General features: G+C 39.4%; 1 protein-coding gene, 1 long non-coding RNA gene and 1 other non-coding gene across 4 annotated transcripts; 1 reads left to right on the top strand and 2 right to left on the bottom strand.

Moving 5' to 3' along the window:
- The first annotated feature begins 1,527 nt into the window (after window positions 1-1,527).
- On the top strand, window positions 1,528-5,609 carry LOC117305004. Its single transcript, XR_004520640.1, has 2 exons — window positions 1,528-2,261; window positions 5,329-5,609. It is a non-coding gene; the product is annotated as an uncharacterized LOC117305004 (long non-coding RNA).
- On the bottom strand, window positions 3,172-16,921 carry LOC117304990 (inter-alpha-trypsin inhibitor heavy chain H3-like). Of its 2 annotated transcripts, XM_033789665.1 has the most exons (14): window positions 16,904-16,921; window positions 14,959-15,116; window positions 12,667-12,810; window positions 11,734-11,921; window positions 11,352-11,462; window positions 10,816-10,954; window positions 10,263-10,544; window positions 8,643-8,928; window positions 7,792-8,339; window positions 7,242-7,509; window positions 6,882-6,938; window positions 6,327-6,503; window positions 4,488-4,856; window positions 3,172-3,850 (listed from the first exon to the last, which is right to left on the bottom strand). In XM_033789665.1, the coding sequence occupies exons 2-14, from the start codon at window positions 15,109-15,111 to the stop codon at window positions 3,627-3,629; spliced, it is 2,946 nt and encodes a 981-aa protein (XP_033645556.1). In that variant the 5' UTR covers window positions 15,112-15,116; window positions 16,904-16,921; the 3' UTR covers window positions 3,172-3,626. The 2 variants fall into 2 exon arrangements, with proteins under 2 accessions (XP_033645556.1, XP_033645563.1); XM_033789672.1 differs by lacking the exon at window positions 16,904-16,921 and having other exon boundaries at window positions 6,327-6,500; window positions 14,959-15,119.
- Trnas-aga lies at window positions 14,300-14,372 on the bottom strand. Its single transcript has one exon. It is a non-coding gene; the product is annotated as a tRNA-Ser (tRNA).
- Window positions 16,922-18,312: the final 1,391 nt, after the last annotated feature.

The raw sequence follows: 18,312 nt of genomic DNA, 5'->3' as shown, positions 1-18,312 counted from the left end.
AAATATACAGAACCTATACTACAGAGGTAAACATTATTAGTATCTCCTAACTTCATTTTAAAACGGTTTAACCGCCATTGTGTTTGATGCCTACCCTTCTAATACGAAGTTCGTCAACACCGTAAAACATCAAATTATGATTTTGAAGAACTTCGTATTGGAAGGGTAGGCACCAAACACAATGGCTTTTAAACCGTTTTAACAAAGCTAATATAGACTCATAATTTAATGAAGTCACATTCCTGATGGCATTGGCATATAAAAATAAACAGGAAATATACGGATGTCTCGACCCATGTTGTATCGTAAAAGCAAATGACGTTTTTTTTTCAAAGTTCTCATAGAGAGTATTAAATTAAATGGTGTAAATGGCCATACTCAGAGTTGGCTCAGTGTTAAGCTTTCGGGCCAACCAATTAGCTTTAAAGAGAAGGTACACGTTTGGTAATTACTCGAAACAAATATTATCTTAAAAACTGACTTGGTAACTATAGCATTGGAGAGCTGTTGACAGTATAAAACATTGTGGAAAACGACTCACTTTGAAGTAACGTAGTTTTTGAAAAAGAGGTAGTTTCTCACTAAAATAATAAAAGACTTCTAGCTAGAAGTCTTTTATTCCTATCTGAATGCACACACGAAATTATCCAACAAGGCTGTTTTTTCTTTTCATCATTTTCTCCCGACTCCGATGACAAATTGAGCTCAAACTTTCACGGGTTTGTTACTTTATGCATATGTTGAGATACACCAAGTGAGAACACTGGTCTTTTACAATCAAGAGGGTTACGTCGTTTCGAGTAGTTCATTGGGGTAAAGTAGCGACAAACTTGTTTGTCAGTTTTTGATCTGGTACTGCGACCAATCGTTCTGAGAATTAATTATATTGTGATCTTGAACAACAATAAAGATGCCATTCTGAGTAATTATATTAAGTACAGTAAGATACAAAGTAATTTGTAATTTGCAATACTGTGAGCGTTTTTATTGTATAGTAAAACTACGGCGCGGTGAAGGTTGCTAATTCAACGCTGGTTGACTAAGACTGGTTTTACCCGTCTTGTTTTCAAACACAAAAAATACCCCCTTAAATTTGATAAAATGTTTACTCGAACAAAACCATTAAATAATTTTACTCTGCCGAAAAACAGTACTTGTATCATCCCAATACAGCATTTTGGGCGGAGTATTTTGCGGTTTTGTTTTTGAGTAAAGTCCTATTTTTATATTCACGCCTAAAATATTCCATTGTTTAGAACAAATGTGTGTTGCTGCGGGCTGACGGAGAAGCTTTCTTAAAAATCAAAACAGTTTCTTATAAAACATTTTTCTTTCTTTTTCCTTTTTGGCAGTGGACACTATTGGTAATTGCTCAAAATAATTATTAGCATAAAACCTTTCTTGGTAACGAGTAATGGGGAGAGGTTGGTATAGTGTAAAACGTTGTGATAAACGGCTTCCTCTGAAGTAACGTAGTTTTCGAGAAAGAAGTAATTTCCCATTTGATTTCAAGACCTCAGATTTAGATTTCGAGGTCTCGAAATCAAGCATCTGAAAGCACACAATTTTATTGTGTGATTAGGTGGGGTTTTTTCTTCATTACTTCGCAAATTCGACGGCCACTTGAGTTCAAATTTCACAGGTTTGTCATTTGATGCATAATGTTGAGATACACCAAGTGAGAAGACTGGTCTTTAACAATTACCGATAGTGTCCAGTGTCTTTAAAGCTTTTCTCCGTTTTCCCACTTCAATTTCTTGAGATGGGAGCTCTGTATTTCGTTTCCTAATCTCTCTTGGTACATTAATAGTAATTATATTAATAGCTCTGTAGAAATTGGATGTTAAATACTGCGTCATTGAAGCATTTAATTGGACTCGTTAATGGTTTTAGTACGAAACTGTCTGCTACTTGTGAAGCTAAATACGAGGTTGTCGTGCACTTGTGAAGCTGGGCACGATGAATTGTCGGGTACTTGTGAGTTGCTTCCATTTTGGAAAAAAAAGTAAACCAACAAAGGTGCTTTATGACATTCATGCAAAACTAGGTTCATTGATCTTGATGGATCTGTACAGTATAAAGCTTCGAAGATCGGGAGGTCATTCTTGTTTTTTGTTCCAAACCAATACTTACATCTCCATAATTTTCACCATTTTGTTATAAATATTACTTTTTATTTGCTGTCGATATTTTTTCCGACGAAGTTAGAGTTTCAGTGTGTTAAAACTTTCTCTGTGACGAGTACCTGTACTATCAAAGGGGTACTCGAGAAGAACTGGAGCGCGAGTGCTAAAGTATTACTAAGTACGTTTCCGTACTCGTCGTCAAAGTTAATCAAAGGATTAGCGACGTCTACCATTTTCCGGGGTTCAGTGAAAGAAATTAAATAAGAAGTTTAAGACAAAAGAAAGAAGGTTTTTATGGCATAATCTTACTGTCAGCATTTTATTTCCAAAACAAAATAAGCTAATAACAATATTTTTTATATACGTATAGGATTTCATCCTACAATAAATGAGGCAGTACAAAATCATTAATATTATTTTCATTGCTGATCTCCTCACTTCATTAATAAGTAGATGTATTAAAGACGTCCGCTCGTCAAACGAGCAAACGAAAAATTCGTGCCACGATAGGTCAACTTTGAACCCTTGAAGCATGTGCGATAGCTGGGTCTAAAAATAGCACGGCGCGCGCGTTATTTGAAACGCTCATTATATATGCAGCAACTTGACTGTGCTGTTTAAAGTAGCTAGATAAATAATGAGTACACGTGTGTAGTGCTGCAGTGATATAAACAAATTAATACATAATCCAAACTCAGTTTTGAGTTCAAGTCCAATAGTGAACACTTGCCAGATGAGTTAATGCAGTTTTGCTAAAACCATACAGTAAACATTAAACTGCTTCTTTTTTTGGGCTGTTGCAACATTAGATACTAGTGTATTTGTGGATGGTGGATTCATAGCTCTTTGGGTGGATTACATAAAGTGCTTACACTGCCACCTCACGTCCTATCTTTCTAATGGGAGACTTTCTGGGACGATAGAGGGCAGCAGACTTACCGGGTAAATCCATTGTTCTCAGAATTATGCGCATGTTCAGAACTACGTAAACAATGGAAATTTACCCGGTATGTCTGCTGCCACCTAGCGTTGGAAAGTCTCCTATTGTTGATAAACAAACCGCGCTGGTTGGCATGGACGGCAGAATGCAGAATAAAACTTTCGATCGTGTTAACATATTATTTCAACAAAATTCAACATTTTCTGGAACTTTCAGTAAGATAAAATATCTCCCATGATTGCTTGCATTGTTTAAAAAAAATCAACCCAGCCTAAACGATGTTGAATATTTTTGGTATTATTGTTACAAAGTGTGGTTTTGTTTTTACTTTTACATTTGATAGCTTTCTATAGTTTTATAACATCGGTGTGCAGAAACTGTGAAGTTGTAATAAGCCTTTTTGAAAAATGGTGAGCACTTTGGCAATCGCTGTATGGTTTGAGTGAATATGATTAGATTGACCCAAATCTAATAGTGTTATAGCCTTCTGTGTCCGGCCACCATACCTCCAAATGGCTTATCTGAAGGTCTGTAAACCCGCAAAGCAAAGTTTCAACTCCTTACTTATTAACCACGTAGTCGGTTAAGTTGCCATCAATCAGTCCGTACGCGTCGTTATCTACATACCAACACGTCCAGACTATGTCTGTCAAGAGATTCCTCCTCTCTGATTGGATAGCTTCGATACGTTTGTTGTTTGCCTTGATGTAACCTTTGACCTGGAAGTCTTCATCTACAGTTACGGAGTCCATATCCAGACGTAGCTCTCTGCGTTCAAATTGGCCTGTCAAGATAAAATCATCAGTACAGTAAGTAACTTAAGTTGACATTAATGTTAAAGGAGTATAGTAGGCATTGGTTTTGTTTTAATTTGCTTGTCCCTCTTTCCGTGTGTGTGGGGTGGGAAGGGGTGGGAAGGGGAGGGAGGGGGGCTCTCCCTCGAAGGTAAAGCCGTAACATTTTAAACGGGAGCTACAATGTCAAATTCAGGTTTTGTGATCCACCTATTTGCCAATAGATAGAGTCCTAATGAAAAGGGGAGAAATTACTCAACAAAATTAGTCTTTAATCTCACAATAAAATGGTGTGAAATGACATCACATTTCAAATAATACAGCATTGTCCTTTTTTGTACAGAGTATTTTTAATTCCTTCTTGAGTTTTGCCAATATTAAACCAAAATGTCTTTGACATTGACCTTTTCACTGATGTACAGACATGTGTCCGATGACGTTAGTTATGTTTTTAAGGAGTGTCAAATAATATGATTTCTTACACCATTTTAATGTCAAGTTTACGTCTTGTAATTTTCCCTACTTTCATGAGGACTCTATTGGAAATGTAGAGCAAAAACATTCAAGTTGAACTTTGAACCCCCTCGTTGGCATTAGAGTGTTACTGTTCAATGATTGTAGGCTTACCGATGATACCATGTACTTGGCGCGAAAATCCTTCCCCATCTTCAATGTACAGGCCAAAGTAATCCACTTTGAGCGCGTGGTGGCGCGCTACATCGTGACGGTACACAACCAGCGTGATGCCTTTTCCCAAACGGACGGTCAGATACTTTTGGTCTCTTGCGCTAATGTGTACACCCTCGTCCAGACTCGCGTCCCAGTCTGCCTCCCACTTCATCGACAGAGTCGACCTGATGTTAACAATATCTGCATTGATGAGGATTTGATGGCCGGCTAGAGACATCGACAGACTGTCGAATATTGTTGGTGTCGGCATTGTCGACAGGTCATAATCGCGATAGGGGCTTGCTAAGTGACCATTGACATCAATTCCTGGGAAAGAATAATTCAATTATTTACCAAATAGAAAAGAAATAATTACACAAAATCGCAATAGAGCTATATGGGATGGACTATGTAAATACCTCAATCATGATCGACAAGCTTCGCACTATGATGTGTTACGCAGTCGATGCATGTTATTCATTGTAAATATAATAATAGTAGGAACCCGAAAAGCGTAGAAGATGCGAAGCGTCCCAAACGTCCTATAGTTATAAATATAGGACTCCTATATTTTATCAAATGACTCGTATACTAGATTTTAGAGTTTCGTAACAGTATACATGGCAAAATAAAGTATGACAACGCATGTTCAACCAATCAAACAGCAACACTTATGAGCGGCACATTACTATTGATCTGCCTTTGCACGAATAATAGTGAGAAGAACAGCAGTATCTAACCAGCCTTGTCCACCTTGCTCAGTTTGCAATTATCCTTTCAAATGAAATTGATATTAAAGGTACTCGAGAAGAACTGGAGCGCGAGTGCTAAAGTATTACTAAGTACGTTTCCGTACTCGTCGTCAAAGTTAATCAAAGGATTAGCGACGTCTACCATTTTCCGGGGTTCAGTGAAAGAAATTAAATAAGAAGTTTAAGACAAAAGAAAGAAGGTTTTTATGGCATAATCTTACTGTCAGCATTTTATTTCCAAAACAAAATAAGCTAATAACAATATTTTTTATATACGTATAGGATTTCATCCTACAATAAATGAGGCAGTACAAAATCATTAATATTATTTTCATTGCTGATCTCCTCACTTCATTAATAAGTAGATGTATTAAAGACGTCCGCTCGTCAAACGAGCAAACGAAAAATTCGTGCCACGATAGGTCAACTTTGAACCCTTGAAGCATGTGCGATAGCTGGGTCTAAAAATAGCACGGCGCGCGCGTTATTTGAAACGCTCATTATATATGCAGCAACTTGACTGTGCTGTTTAAAGTAGCTAGATAAATAATGAGTACACGTGTGTAGTGCTGCAGTGATATAAACAAATTAATACATAATCCAAACTCAGTTTTGAGTTCAAGTCCAATAGTGAACACTTGCCAGATGAGTTAATGCAGTTTTGCTAAAACCATACAGTAAACATTAAACTGCTTCTTTTTTTGGGCTGTTGCAACATTAGATACTAGTGTATTGTGGATGGTGGATTCATAGCTCTTTGGGTGGATTACATAAAGTGCTTACACTGCCACCTCACGTCCTATCTTTATGTTCAACCAATCAAACAGCAACACTTATGAGCGGCACATTACTATTGATCTGCCTTTGCACGAATAATAGTGAGAAGAACAGCAGTATCTAACCAGCCTACTCCACCTTGCTCAGTTTGCAATTATCCTTTCAAATGAAATTGATATTAAAGTTCACCTCTTTTTGACGGCATAATTCGAAAGTCATTACCTGACTAAAACCACTTTACATACTCATGATAAAATATTACACTCACCTAATATTGGATCGTGGACCAGACTAATGACGTCACCAGGGGTACCCATAATGTCGAAGCAGACGGTAAGGTTGTCACGTGTGTCGTGCACCATGAAATGAGGGTCGCTGTCCACACTCAAGTGTGCTGTCACAGGTGCTACCGGTGCCACCGGTGCAAAAGGTGGTGGAGGTACTACTTGTCCGTTATGCATTGTGTGATAACAGTATATAACACAAACAAATACTATGAATTTATGTACAAATCACTATCGAACACACCCCCCATACTCATTTAGTCTCAGTATGCCCAACCAAGTAGCCCCCGCTCGGAAAGTTGCTTAAAAAAAACATCGCACACTCAAACACGCAAGTGGCAATTCAAATTAATACTAATGACGTTGACATACTGATTTCATGTTTCATGTTATACATGAAAGTATTTCAAAACAACCAAAACGGATGCCATCCTTAACAAAACATGACATGGACCACACTTATCAACAGAGGGCGCTATAATATCTCACACTGTAGGTTTTGATTTCAAAGTAATATAGAGGTTAAGCTTAACACTTACGTAACATGGGCGAACCTTGCCTTCCTTTCGATGAAACCGGTGGTGGGATGACGTAACCTATTTAGAAAAACGCATTAATGTTCCTTTTGAGTTGTTATGGGTGTCCATACTAAAGACATTGGACACCTTTGGGTAATTACCAAAGACCAATTTTCTTAATGGTGTATCTCAACAAAATAATTCCAAGCATATGAAATCTTTATAAGTTTGGAATGTATTTTGTCATCGAAGTTACAAACTTTGAAAATCAAATATTTACATGTTATGTATGTATCTATTATTATTATGATTGAAACAATCGATTTGTTCAAAAAATCATTGACACTTTGCCTTTGCTGATGGCCATGGTACGAAACTTACTCGACGTTTCATGAGCCGATGCAGGTGGCAGAATCTCGACATCAGCTGCGGTGACCTCTTCCGGTTTCACCACCACCAGTGACGTCAGTGGAGTCACAAAGTGATACTTGAGAGAAAGATCTAGCGCCCTCTTTGTCAGTGAGGCCTTTTCAGCGCTCCCGTCGGCCGCAATGCGCTTGCTCAGTAGTTCCTTGATGGTGAGGAAGGCCCATAGTCTCTGAGCGAAGTCGTCCACGGCGTGCGGGCTCAGGACTGATTCGCTCTCCTTCTATATTAAATTTCAATATGAGAACGAGGTTGTCTTTAAGGCAAGTTTTAATGACACCACAAACAAGAGTTTTGACTTCTAGCTAACACAGTTTGTAAACAGCTAACCAAACAATACCAAGGAGTGTGTTTGTTTAGTAGTTAAAGCAATACCAGCATAATTTGCTGTGTTTTTGTTGAAATGATGAAAAAAAAAGCTTGAATGAGTCTCGTAACATAATAACATAATCATAACAAAGGATCATCTATAGAAGTTATTCAGAATACAGTGTAGTATACGAACCTTGATGTCAGTATCAAGTTGAAGTAGAACCTGCGCACCCTCCGTATCCGCCGTCACTACGCATGTCAAAACATTAGGCAGATCATCACCGACAGCCAACTTGCCTGCCACCACCAACTCGGTCCCGGAGAAGTATGAAGGGAACAGCGTCTGGGAGATGCTGTTAATCTCAACTAGGTTGTCTTCGTACTTTATCACAATGTTCGACAACAGAGGGGTGGCTACTTCGTTGTAGAAGCCCACCAGCTGCAGCCCAGCGTCGGCTTCAACGTAGATCGTCCTGGCGAGTCCGCTGTTCTGCAGGGACAACTGCTCCAAGAACTCGTAGTTCAAGTTGTGCCCAAAACCAAGGCAGAAGAGAGAATACCTCCCGTTCAACCTCTCGCGGATGCTAGTCTTGATGGCTTCGAAGTTCGTGATGCCAGCAGAGGGCGAACCGTCGGTCAGCATGATGATGAGAGAGAACACACCTGTGGTTGATATCTCGTTGTTTTCAGCGTCTTCTAATAAGCTGATAGAGTCCATTACTCCCCCGTGAAGATTAGTACCTGTGGTTAATTTAAGGTAAAATACTTAATTTCGAACCAACAAACAATAATCCGTTATAATTATTGTAACGCTTTTTAACTCTAGGTGACAGCAGACTTACCATCCGCAGGCCAATTGCTATACATTGTTGTAGTTCTGAGCACCATGCGTGCTTTGATTCTTTAAAATGGAAAAACACCACCAGTTTACCCAGAAATTATAAAACACAAGAAACAAACATTTTCGAGTTAGGCTGTTTTGTAATGGAAGGGTCATGCGCCCCTCGGCTCCTCTGAGGGTTAAGAGACAACATGGGTACCAACCTCCCCTCGCACGTACATAGTTGACTGCGAATGCTGCGTCTTCAATATTTGATTTACATGCAGGCACTAAGTGCTCTTTCCAAGATCTTGTTGTCGTTTCGAAGAAGACAATCCCAAAGTTGTCTTGCTCCCGTAAGTCCGGTAAAATGGTTGCCATGGCTTCCTTCATTTGTCTTTCTTTGAATCCACCCATGGAACCACTCGTGTCGAGGACAAACACGACGTTCTTGCGCATGGGCAAAAAGCCATCCGGGGAAAAGTGATGCACGAAATAGCCGTTGACAATCTGCAGATTCAAAAAATGTCACATGTGATTAAAAGGCACTTGACACCTTTGGTATTTAATGTCAAAGACCAGGGCCCAATTTCATGGCTCTGCTTACCGTAAGCACGGAATCGGCGCTTACGGAAGCAGGGAATTCTGTGCTTACGGCGAGCGTATTTCACGGGTTAGCGGCGAATTTGGGCTTCTGCGCGTGCGTACTCCACGTTACTAGGCATTCTTCGCTTACAAGGCTAGCGCAGACATTCGGCGCTTGCACGTAAGCGGGGAATCGTGATCGTAAGCGCAGAATTCGGCGGTAAGCAGAGCCATGAAATTGGGCCCAGTATGCTCACTTGGTGTATCCAAACATATGCATAAAATAATATCTGTGAGAATTTGGACTCAATGGTCATCGAAGTTGCAGGAGAACAATGCAAGAAAAACAACCTTGTCGCACAATTAATTTGTGTGCTTTAAAGGCAGTGGACACTATTGGTAATTGTCAAAGACTAGCCTACACAGTTGGTATATATCTCAACATATGCATAAAATAACAAATCTGTGAACATTTGAGCTAAATCGGTCATCAAAGTTGCGAGATAATAATGAAAGAAGAAAACACCCTTGTCACACGAAGTTGTGTGCGTTTAGATGGTTGATTTCGAGACCTCAAGTTCTAAACTTGAGGTCTCGAAATCAAATTCGTGGAAAATTACTTCTTTCTCCAAAACTATGGCCCTTCAGAGGGAGCTGTTTCTCACAATGTTTTATACCACCAACCTCTCCCCACTACTTGTCACCAGGAAAGGTTTTATGCTAATAATTATTTTGAGTAATTACCAATAGTGTCCACTGCCTTTAAAGCCATTATACACTTTCGGAACAGAAAAAAAAAAAAATCACAGATTTACAAATAACTTACAGGGTGAAACGTGCGGAAACAAGGGTGGGTTTTCCCGTTATTTTCTCCCGACTCCGATGACTGATTGAGCCTAAATTTTCACAGGTTTGTTATTTGATATAGAAGTTGTGGTACACAAAGTGTGGGCCTTGGACAACACTGTTTACCGAAAGTGTCCACCGGCTTTAAGATGCCTAAAACTGGCTTCAGGGTACCCTTGTCCAAGGCTCTTATGGACGACATTGAACTGCATAGAAACATGTACTGGCAAGGTACTCAGGATTTGATATATACAGTACTTGGAACCGTGGGGTCGAAGCACGGATTTCCAACCTCGTACGAAGAAGCCTAAAACGAAGCCGCTTCATTGTATGAGGTTGAAAAACCTAGAAACAAAATTGGGTTGACGAAGTCTTTCAGTTTAAAGGTTTTTTTATATGAATGTGATACACACCTCGATTTTCCCAGCGTTTTGTCCGTGGATGACGTCATACCGCACAATGAATCTACCCATTATGCCATCGGGGGAAACGAGCTTTTGCTCTGCCCTGTCCGGATGAAACTGCACGTGGACACGGTCACGGTAAATTTGTTTTATCCCTGCCCAATGAGGGCGCACTACCTCCCTGTGGTTGCCAGTCGATGAGGGTCTCTCCTCCAAAAAGAATTCCAACTTACTTTCGTCGAGGCCCTGAGGTTCGTTGATGTGTACGTCTACAGTGAGATGCTCAACTGGCTGCAATGTGGTGGAGGGAAAACAAACAATGATATAAAAACAATGGGTCGCTACAGTTTTCTCAAAGTAATTAAAATGAGAAGTACAAACTCATCTAAAGTAATTTACAACAGTTTCAGACAGGCGCGCTCCAGCCAAATAGATTAGGAGCGACTCTTTAGTTCCTCAAGTTTGATAAATCGTTACAGAGGCAAGTAAGTGTGAACACACATTAAACTTCCGCGGTTCGAGCCTAGCGAGGTCTATAATTTCAACATTAACCCTTTATTACCTGACCAGGAGAGATGAAGATAGGGTTCTCAAAGTAACCGTTTTTACGTTTAAGGAGCTCTTCGTAGGTCAGATTAAACGACAGCGTGCCTCCACCTTCAACGTTGATTGATATGGTGAAGTCATTCTTCTTCTCCGATCTGTAAAACACCAGAGGGCGGTATGCGTGAAAGTTTTTTTCTCAAGGCGGATAAACAAAGATGATTTCAAAGTTAATGTACAACAACCATTATACAATATTGAAGCTTAGTGTAAAAAGCAGACTGCTCTCAATTGGTGACTATGGCCACGTCCAGGGCCCAATTTCATAGAGCTGCTAAGCACAAAACATTTGCTTAGCATGAAATTTCTTTCTTGATAAAAAAAGGATTATTTGCATATTGCTTGTTATTCAGCTGTTGTTTACTTATTCTAAAAATAACGTGTAAAATTTGGTTGGTAATCTTATTTTTATCAAGGATGAAATTTCATGCAAAGCAAATGTATGTGCTTAGCAGCTCTATAGGGCACATGTTTGACAAAAAGGCTCTTACTCACGTTTGTTTGACTTGGCCCGCAGTCTGACCGCGCTTTTTTGCATCGTCGTACGCTTTCTGCGCCTTTTCTTTCTCGTCAACCGTAGAGTAATACACGTTGCCATCAACCTCACTACGCGGAAAGGAAACAAACTATTGAAAACCAGCTGTAACCTGTTGACCTCGAAGATTCGGTCATTGATTACGTAGCCATAAGGTCAGTTTATCAAGTTCAGCAAAATTATTTCTTATATACGTTCGACTTCTGAGAACCAAGTTGATTAATTGGGTTTTAAACTTACGTAAGTCAAACAAGTACTGCAACTGTTTCATGCGGATTGTTGTTGTTATCATTAAAAGTGACTCCGGGAAATTTGTGCAGATACAACAAAAGTTGAACTCACATTAAAAATCCCGATATGAAAGCCTCGTCAGGCAGCTCGCTGTAGAAGTTGACCTCTTGACTCTGATTGGCCGGGTTGACCACGTGACTCGTGACCACGGTCTTGGCGAATCGAGCCGTGACTGATGACGTCACATGGAGACGGTGTATACGTAAGGGAATAATTGGTTGCCTGGTAGTGACTTGTACCTGTGTCGTGTATACAAAGTTATTATCTCCTTATGAAGACAACAAAATCATTAACAACTTTGTTTTTTTATGATAGCTGACAATCATTGAAGGGGACGTTTTTTGGAACTGTTCGATTGTTGTTTTAAAGACCCTGGACACTATTGGTAATTGTGAAAGATCAGTCTTCTCACTTGGTGCATCTCAATGTTTTATGCATAAAATGACAAACCTATAGAAATTTAAGCTCAATTGGTCGTCAAAGTTGCGAAATAATAATGGAAGAAAAAATACCCTTGTCACACGAACTTGTGTGCTTTCAGAAGCTTGGTTTCGATCGAGACCTACAAATCTAATTCTGAGGTCTCGAAATCAAATCAGCGAAAGTCGGGAGCGATCATGTCCATGAAGGAAAAATTATCCGTAACTGGAACACGTTTTTTAAGATTAAAGTGTAGGGGGATAACAATAAGTGATATTTTTTAAATGGAAAATGTTTATCATTATGCTTATACTTTTGAAGGCTGCTGTAGACTTATTAAAGGTTTTTATTACCAATAAATTTAAGAGTGATATACCGAACGTGTATACATTTCCTTTAAAAAATGACATTCAAACATCCACAAACAACGCAAAATCCACCCGATGGCTTTTCAAGTATAAAAGATACATCCTTTGGAACTATTTATTTTTCACGATGAAGACTGTTAGCACAACAGCTGGTTTCTTAAACTGCTTTAAGCAGTTCAGTTCAATCAAATCTCACCGTATCTATATCCGTAAATACATTGTGGGTGGTTTGGGTCGATACATAACCACCCCCACTTCCAGTAGTCCCAGCTCCACTTCCACTTGTACTTCCACTTCCAGACCCGCTTCCACTTCCACAACCTGCAGCTCGTTCATCACGCTACAATGTAATAACAAAAAGTGTATTATTTATAACAACTCTCTCTTTCTTTGGCTACAACATTTTGTTTCTGAGACTAGACCAGGACACATTTTTTGGGTGTACATCAAAATTGCCACTGTGGTAGTGGTTTTCAATGGGAATGGTTGTGTTGGTATCATAAAAGGGAATCGAAACAAATCAGGAGTCTTATGAGACAGGCAATACTATAGGCCTATAAACAAAAATATTGCGATCGGGACAATTTCGCTCTTTCTACACCCACCACGGGCTGTTTCTGAGAGACCAGATCGAAACGGTCACTTGGGGACATTGATAGACACTGCTCTAGAATTGCAAAGTTCGTGGGTTCGAATATCCCACCCGAGTATAATGCCTGTGATTTTTCATAGAACTCGTGTAAGAACTGAGTATACATTGCTAACACACACACACCCAAAAAAGGAATGTTCTTTATACTATTCCTGATGCAAATTTAACATCTATTAAATTGGGAGAACGCTGTTCACTCGCGGTGGTAGCACACCGAGTTTAGAAAGCTAGCCCCCCCCCCCCCCCAATGAGATATCCAACCATCTCAACTACGATACTTCTAGCAACTCCAATCCAAATACTTTGCTGTTTGACAACATCTTGTGACTATAAATGCTCCATTTAAAAGTCGCAGAAATGACGTCATTTTTTAACTGAACACAGTTTTATCTTTTTCGCTATGCGCGTGCGTTGTCTCTTATAGACTGGGTACCAATAGGTCCACACCTTTTAAGGAGCGAATATCTTTTGTCAGAAAATAACTACAAACACTTCGACTTTCAAAACGACCACATCCTAACTTTAACGAAACATACATAAGTCCAACTGGCTCAATGCCAAAGTTTCAACCGTTGCTCTCTTATTGGCCTTCAAGGTCAATGCTTCTTCACCGAAATCAACGCCATGATAATGCATTGCGTTGTGAGTAAATACCGCTCTGCACGTAAGTCTCGTACGTTCCTAAGTTTAGTGCGCTAGAAACAAAGTCTTAGTGCAAGACCGTTTCTCGCAGGGCAGTTCGTTGGCTATAAAAAAAAGTCCGGGTGAGTGTATGGGTCGTTACGGGCGCTGTTGGTGACTGTTGGCCGCGCTGTGCTAGAGGAAAACGAGAAAGTCTTGCACCAATACTAAAGAATCAAAGATCTGTCACAAATATAATGGCAATTGCCATTACGTACATGTTTATATGATAATCATAAGCACATTATTATGGTCAAATTGAAAAATTGTTGAACCTCACGTTGCAGTCTTTCTTTTGTAAACTACTCGTTTTCGCACTCGAAGATCCAAGTATTTGGTATTTGGCTGTTGGACTTGGTACTCAGTTATTATAATACCTGGACACTAATAATACTCGAACTTTATTAATTTTTTGTTTTTACCCATATCCACCGATGTGTGTAGCACTGTATACTCAGTACCTTCCCTGAGTCCTGTGAAAAAAATCACAGGCATTTTACTCGGGTGGGATTCGAACCCACGACCCTTGCAATTCTAGAGCAATGTCATACCAACTAGACCACCGAGATTGCCCGGTAGCTAGAGGCAGTTCGAATCCAATGTTTAGCAGCGGGTACTGCAAACGATTTAAATAGATGTTAAATTTGCATCGGGATAAAGAATATTAATTTTTGGTTTTTAACCCATATATAGAATAAAAAAAAAAAAAAAAAAAAATTAATATTCTTTATCCCGATGCAAATTTTAACATCTATTTAAATACTCGAACTGCCCAGGTACTAGTACCCTAGTACTACATGTACTAGGCCATCCTGGTATTCAGCGGTACTTGTTTTCTCGCCGAAAGTACTCGACTGCGATACTGATTGGGGACTGTGACAATATGCGATACGTGTGCGCATTTGTGGCTTTGGAGTCACGATGTTCTTTGCTTTTGTTTCGTCCAAATCTTAACACTCAAGAACTAGGCCTATTGTGTTTGTGAGAAAATGTCTCGCGTATAATTTATAAGGAAATGGACAAGACTCCATCCAGTACAAAGTGTAGATGAATCTTATAAAGATTTTTAGTTGGGTGCATACACAAGCAAACTAAAACAACTTTGAAGTTTTTAAGTGAGTACTTAGAAACTTCCCCTTAGTTAAGAAACTATACCTTTAAGTTTGTTTCAAAATTGATCAAATCATCCGACTCCAGCTCTTCGTCCAGTATGGCGAGGTGATTCGGCGCCGAATCAGCCGGGTTGGAAAGACATGAAAGCAAAGCGGCTATCAAAACACACGCGACACCCACGCAGTGGCGAAACATGATAGCTGTAGATAATATCATCAAATGATTACAGTATGGTTAAACTGAGAAGTGGTGATTGTACACAACTTTTATACTTGCTATACATTTCAAGCTAACAACTATTTTGTAAACCTTCGGACTATCCGAAAGACCGATTCGAGATTGATAACAAATGAAACACATGTTGATTAAAATCTATCGCAAAGAGAGGAGTTTGTTGTTTACAACCTAACACTATGTGTAAATATTTGAGTAGACTAACAATGGGTGTCGATTAAAAAAAAACAAAAAAAAACATACTTTGAGGCCTATTGTGTTTAGGAAGATAATTATTGTATGTAGGGGCCTATATAGGACTGTTGCCTTTCGGTGGAGTCAATTTTACCAAAACAGCTGCAGTAATAACAGAGTGTAAATAATCCAACATCAAAGTTCATTGAATTTAAGAGTAAAGAAGCAACTAAACTGCTCACAAAAAGTAAGGAAACTTTTTTCAATCCAGTATATTTGCTATTATTTATGACTCTCTTTGTATATGGTATATATCAATGCTGAACTGTTCCTCTTTAAAATGATACCACATTTGCAATGATTAGATGTTGCTGAACTCGGCTACATGAATAACAATGAGGCAAAGTCACAAATCAAATGTGCCAAAATTACCATTGTCTGTGCTAAATGGCCAATAGGTAATGCTCAATAATCAAATCGATCAAGCTTTTCAGAACCATTAATGGTTTACACAAAGATTTGCACCAGTGAGCTCATCAGACACAATTAACCCTCATCTCTTGAAAAACACCTTGTTTGATGGGTATTTGCAAGACGATTACAGTCCCATACTTGCAGACTCTTGGACCAAAATGCCATCTTTCAAGATGGCAACGCTCGCCCCCATCGAGCCCGACTGTTGACTGACTACCTGAACAATGTTGGGGTGCACCGGATGGATTGGCCCGCTAACAGTCCAGACCTGAATCCCATGGAACATCTGTGGGACCACAGCTTGGCCTTGCTGTCCGCCCCAGAACCACCAACACATCAACTGTGGCTGACCTGACCAGGTTCCTTAATGAAGAATGGAACGCCATCCCTCATCATCAGTGCATCACAAGACTTTTGTGCAGCATGAGAAGAAGGTGCCAGGCTGTCATCAACGCCTTCGGATCATCCACTCGTTACTGAACTTCTTGTATCAATAAAGTGTATTAAGATCAGTAAGTTGTCTTGCTCTATACCAAACTTCTTGTCTCAATAAAGTGGATTAAGATCAGTAAGGTGTCTTGCTTGTTTGAATTACAGTGTCAATTTGATTGTTCACACGGTAACACAAAATTGCTAATTTTGGCACATTTGATTTGTGACTTTGTCTCATTCTCATTAACATGGTCAAGTCCAGCAACATGTAATCATTGCAATTGTGGTATCATTTTAAAGAGGAACAGTTCAGCTTTGCAATGTTACATACCATATACAAAGAGAGTATTAAATAATAACAAATATACTGGATTGAAAAAAGTTTCCTTACTTTTTGTGAGCAGTTTACAATAGTAAACTGTGCGGAGTGGTATACAAATTCATATCCTTTGAGGGAAATTCTACCTACGCCTTTGTAGATGACGACCCTCCCGTTATCGAACACGTGATCATTGGTAGGGCCTACTCAATATCATATCAGTTTAAAGGGAAACGGGTTAATTACACACAGGCCTAATATCCTCATTTGAAATGTGTTTCATGACAAATAAAAAAGTTATGTCAAAAACCTAAACATTTAGGTCGTAATGTTATAATAATCTTGTATACATACCTATAATAAACGATCGGGGAAAACTCAGGAAGTTTTTTTCTTCCTGCAGAAACACGCTTACAACAAACAGCGATGGATGACTCAAGATTGAAGACGCTCAATTTATAAAAATTTTATGTACAATTTCAATGGACGAACTTTCTCTTTTATATCAAATTTATGAAACAACTTCTCGAGCCAAACCGGATTAAGGAATCTCCCGTGGACTTTAATACGGGAGTAAATCCGGCACTGACGTCACTAAAGATTTCGACGAAATGGTATACTACGTGATGAACATGGTCATGTTGGTCATGAAGAAAAGAACCCCCCCCCCCCCCCCAAGTCACACTTTCCACTTCAAGTGACAACTTTTTAATCCACATAAACTTTCCATTCGTTTTAGTAATTCAACCAATGATATTGATTACACCATTGTCTGTGGGGAGGGGATGGGGGGGGGCATTAAACACGTGCACTACTCAAACCAGCCCCCATTCACTTTGACCCGCTAGTCAACGCTCGGCAACCATTTGTATAATCCGACCATAAATTACATTTCTATTTCACGGGACTTGAGGATCTCGCCAGAATTGGAAGTGAATAATATTGTTCTCTCATCAAGGGGGCTACTTTTGACAGATACCGGCGGATGACCAATCAACTATTTTCTCGGGATTTGCAGTTCCGGTTTATTATTTTCACAGAGGTATGCACACATTGAAGTGGGGGGGGGGTGTAGTATCCAATGTACAGTGACAAGACTCACGTACAAGACTCGTGCAAATAACACATAAGACCAATTAGTCAGTCTGGTGTTGTTGTCTGTGTACCCTCTTTTTCTACCAAAATCCTATTGATCTTTTGTGTCTATATGTCCTTGTATGTTGTGAGGTCTCCAAGTGTTAAGGAGCTCGCGAGCTTGCTTTTTCTATGGACTTCTTCATAATACGCGTTTATGACGTCATTTTCTAAGAAGCAACTATGCAACCGTGCATTCCCGCCCAATCGGACTTTCTTTCCCTTTTTGAAATATACTTTCAAAAGTGATATGCGTGTCAAGACAGAAATTGGCAGTGTTACAGCACAAAACCCCTCGCTGCGGTGTACAAAAAAACGCCTCCAAGACACAAGTATAATGTTGATGTCATGCAAAGGTTTGCACTTGAGTAGGATTTGGAACTCTGCACGGTTAAAATACGATAAAGTAATATTTTGCGGTAACACGATGTAATGATAATCTCTAAAAGAAAAGAACCGTTGGTTTCGATCAATAGTCTTTGATCGTCTTCCGGAGAAAGATTTGTCTGTTTGCTCTAAAGTGAAAAACACAGCCCCAAGGCAAAAGGTGTATCATTTTTAAGAAGTAAAGGCATCAACACTATACAAAATAAAAAAGTTTAAAAGAAAACCATGCTCCTTACAAGAAC

This window comes from Asterias rubens, chromosome 2 (assembly GCF_902459465.1).
Source record: "Asterias rubens chromosome 2, eAstRub1.3, whole genome shotgun sequence".
Classification (NCBI taxonomy): Eukaryota; Metazoa; Echinodermata; class Asteroidea; order Forcipulatida; family Asteriidae; genus Asterias; species Asterias rubens.
This window is presented reverse-complemented; position numbering and strand designations above follow the sequence as displayed.

Coding starts and splice junctions, on each gene's coding strand:
- LOC117304990 (XM_033789665.1), bottom strand. CDS start 15,111: ATGTTTCGCCACTGCGTGGGTGTCGCGTGTGTTTTGATAGCCGCTTTG. Junction 11,922..12,666: donor TATTTACGGATATAGATACG/GTGAGATTTGAT, acceptor TACACGACACAG/GTACAAGTCACTACCAGGCA. Junction 7,510..7,791: donor AACTTGATACTGACATCAAG/GTTCGTATACTA, acceptor AATTTAATATAG/AAGGAGAGCGAATCAGTCCT.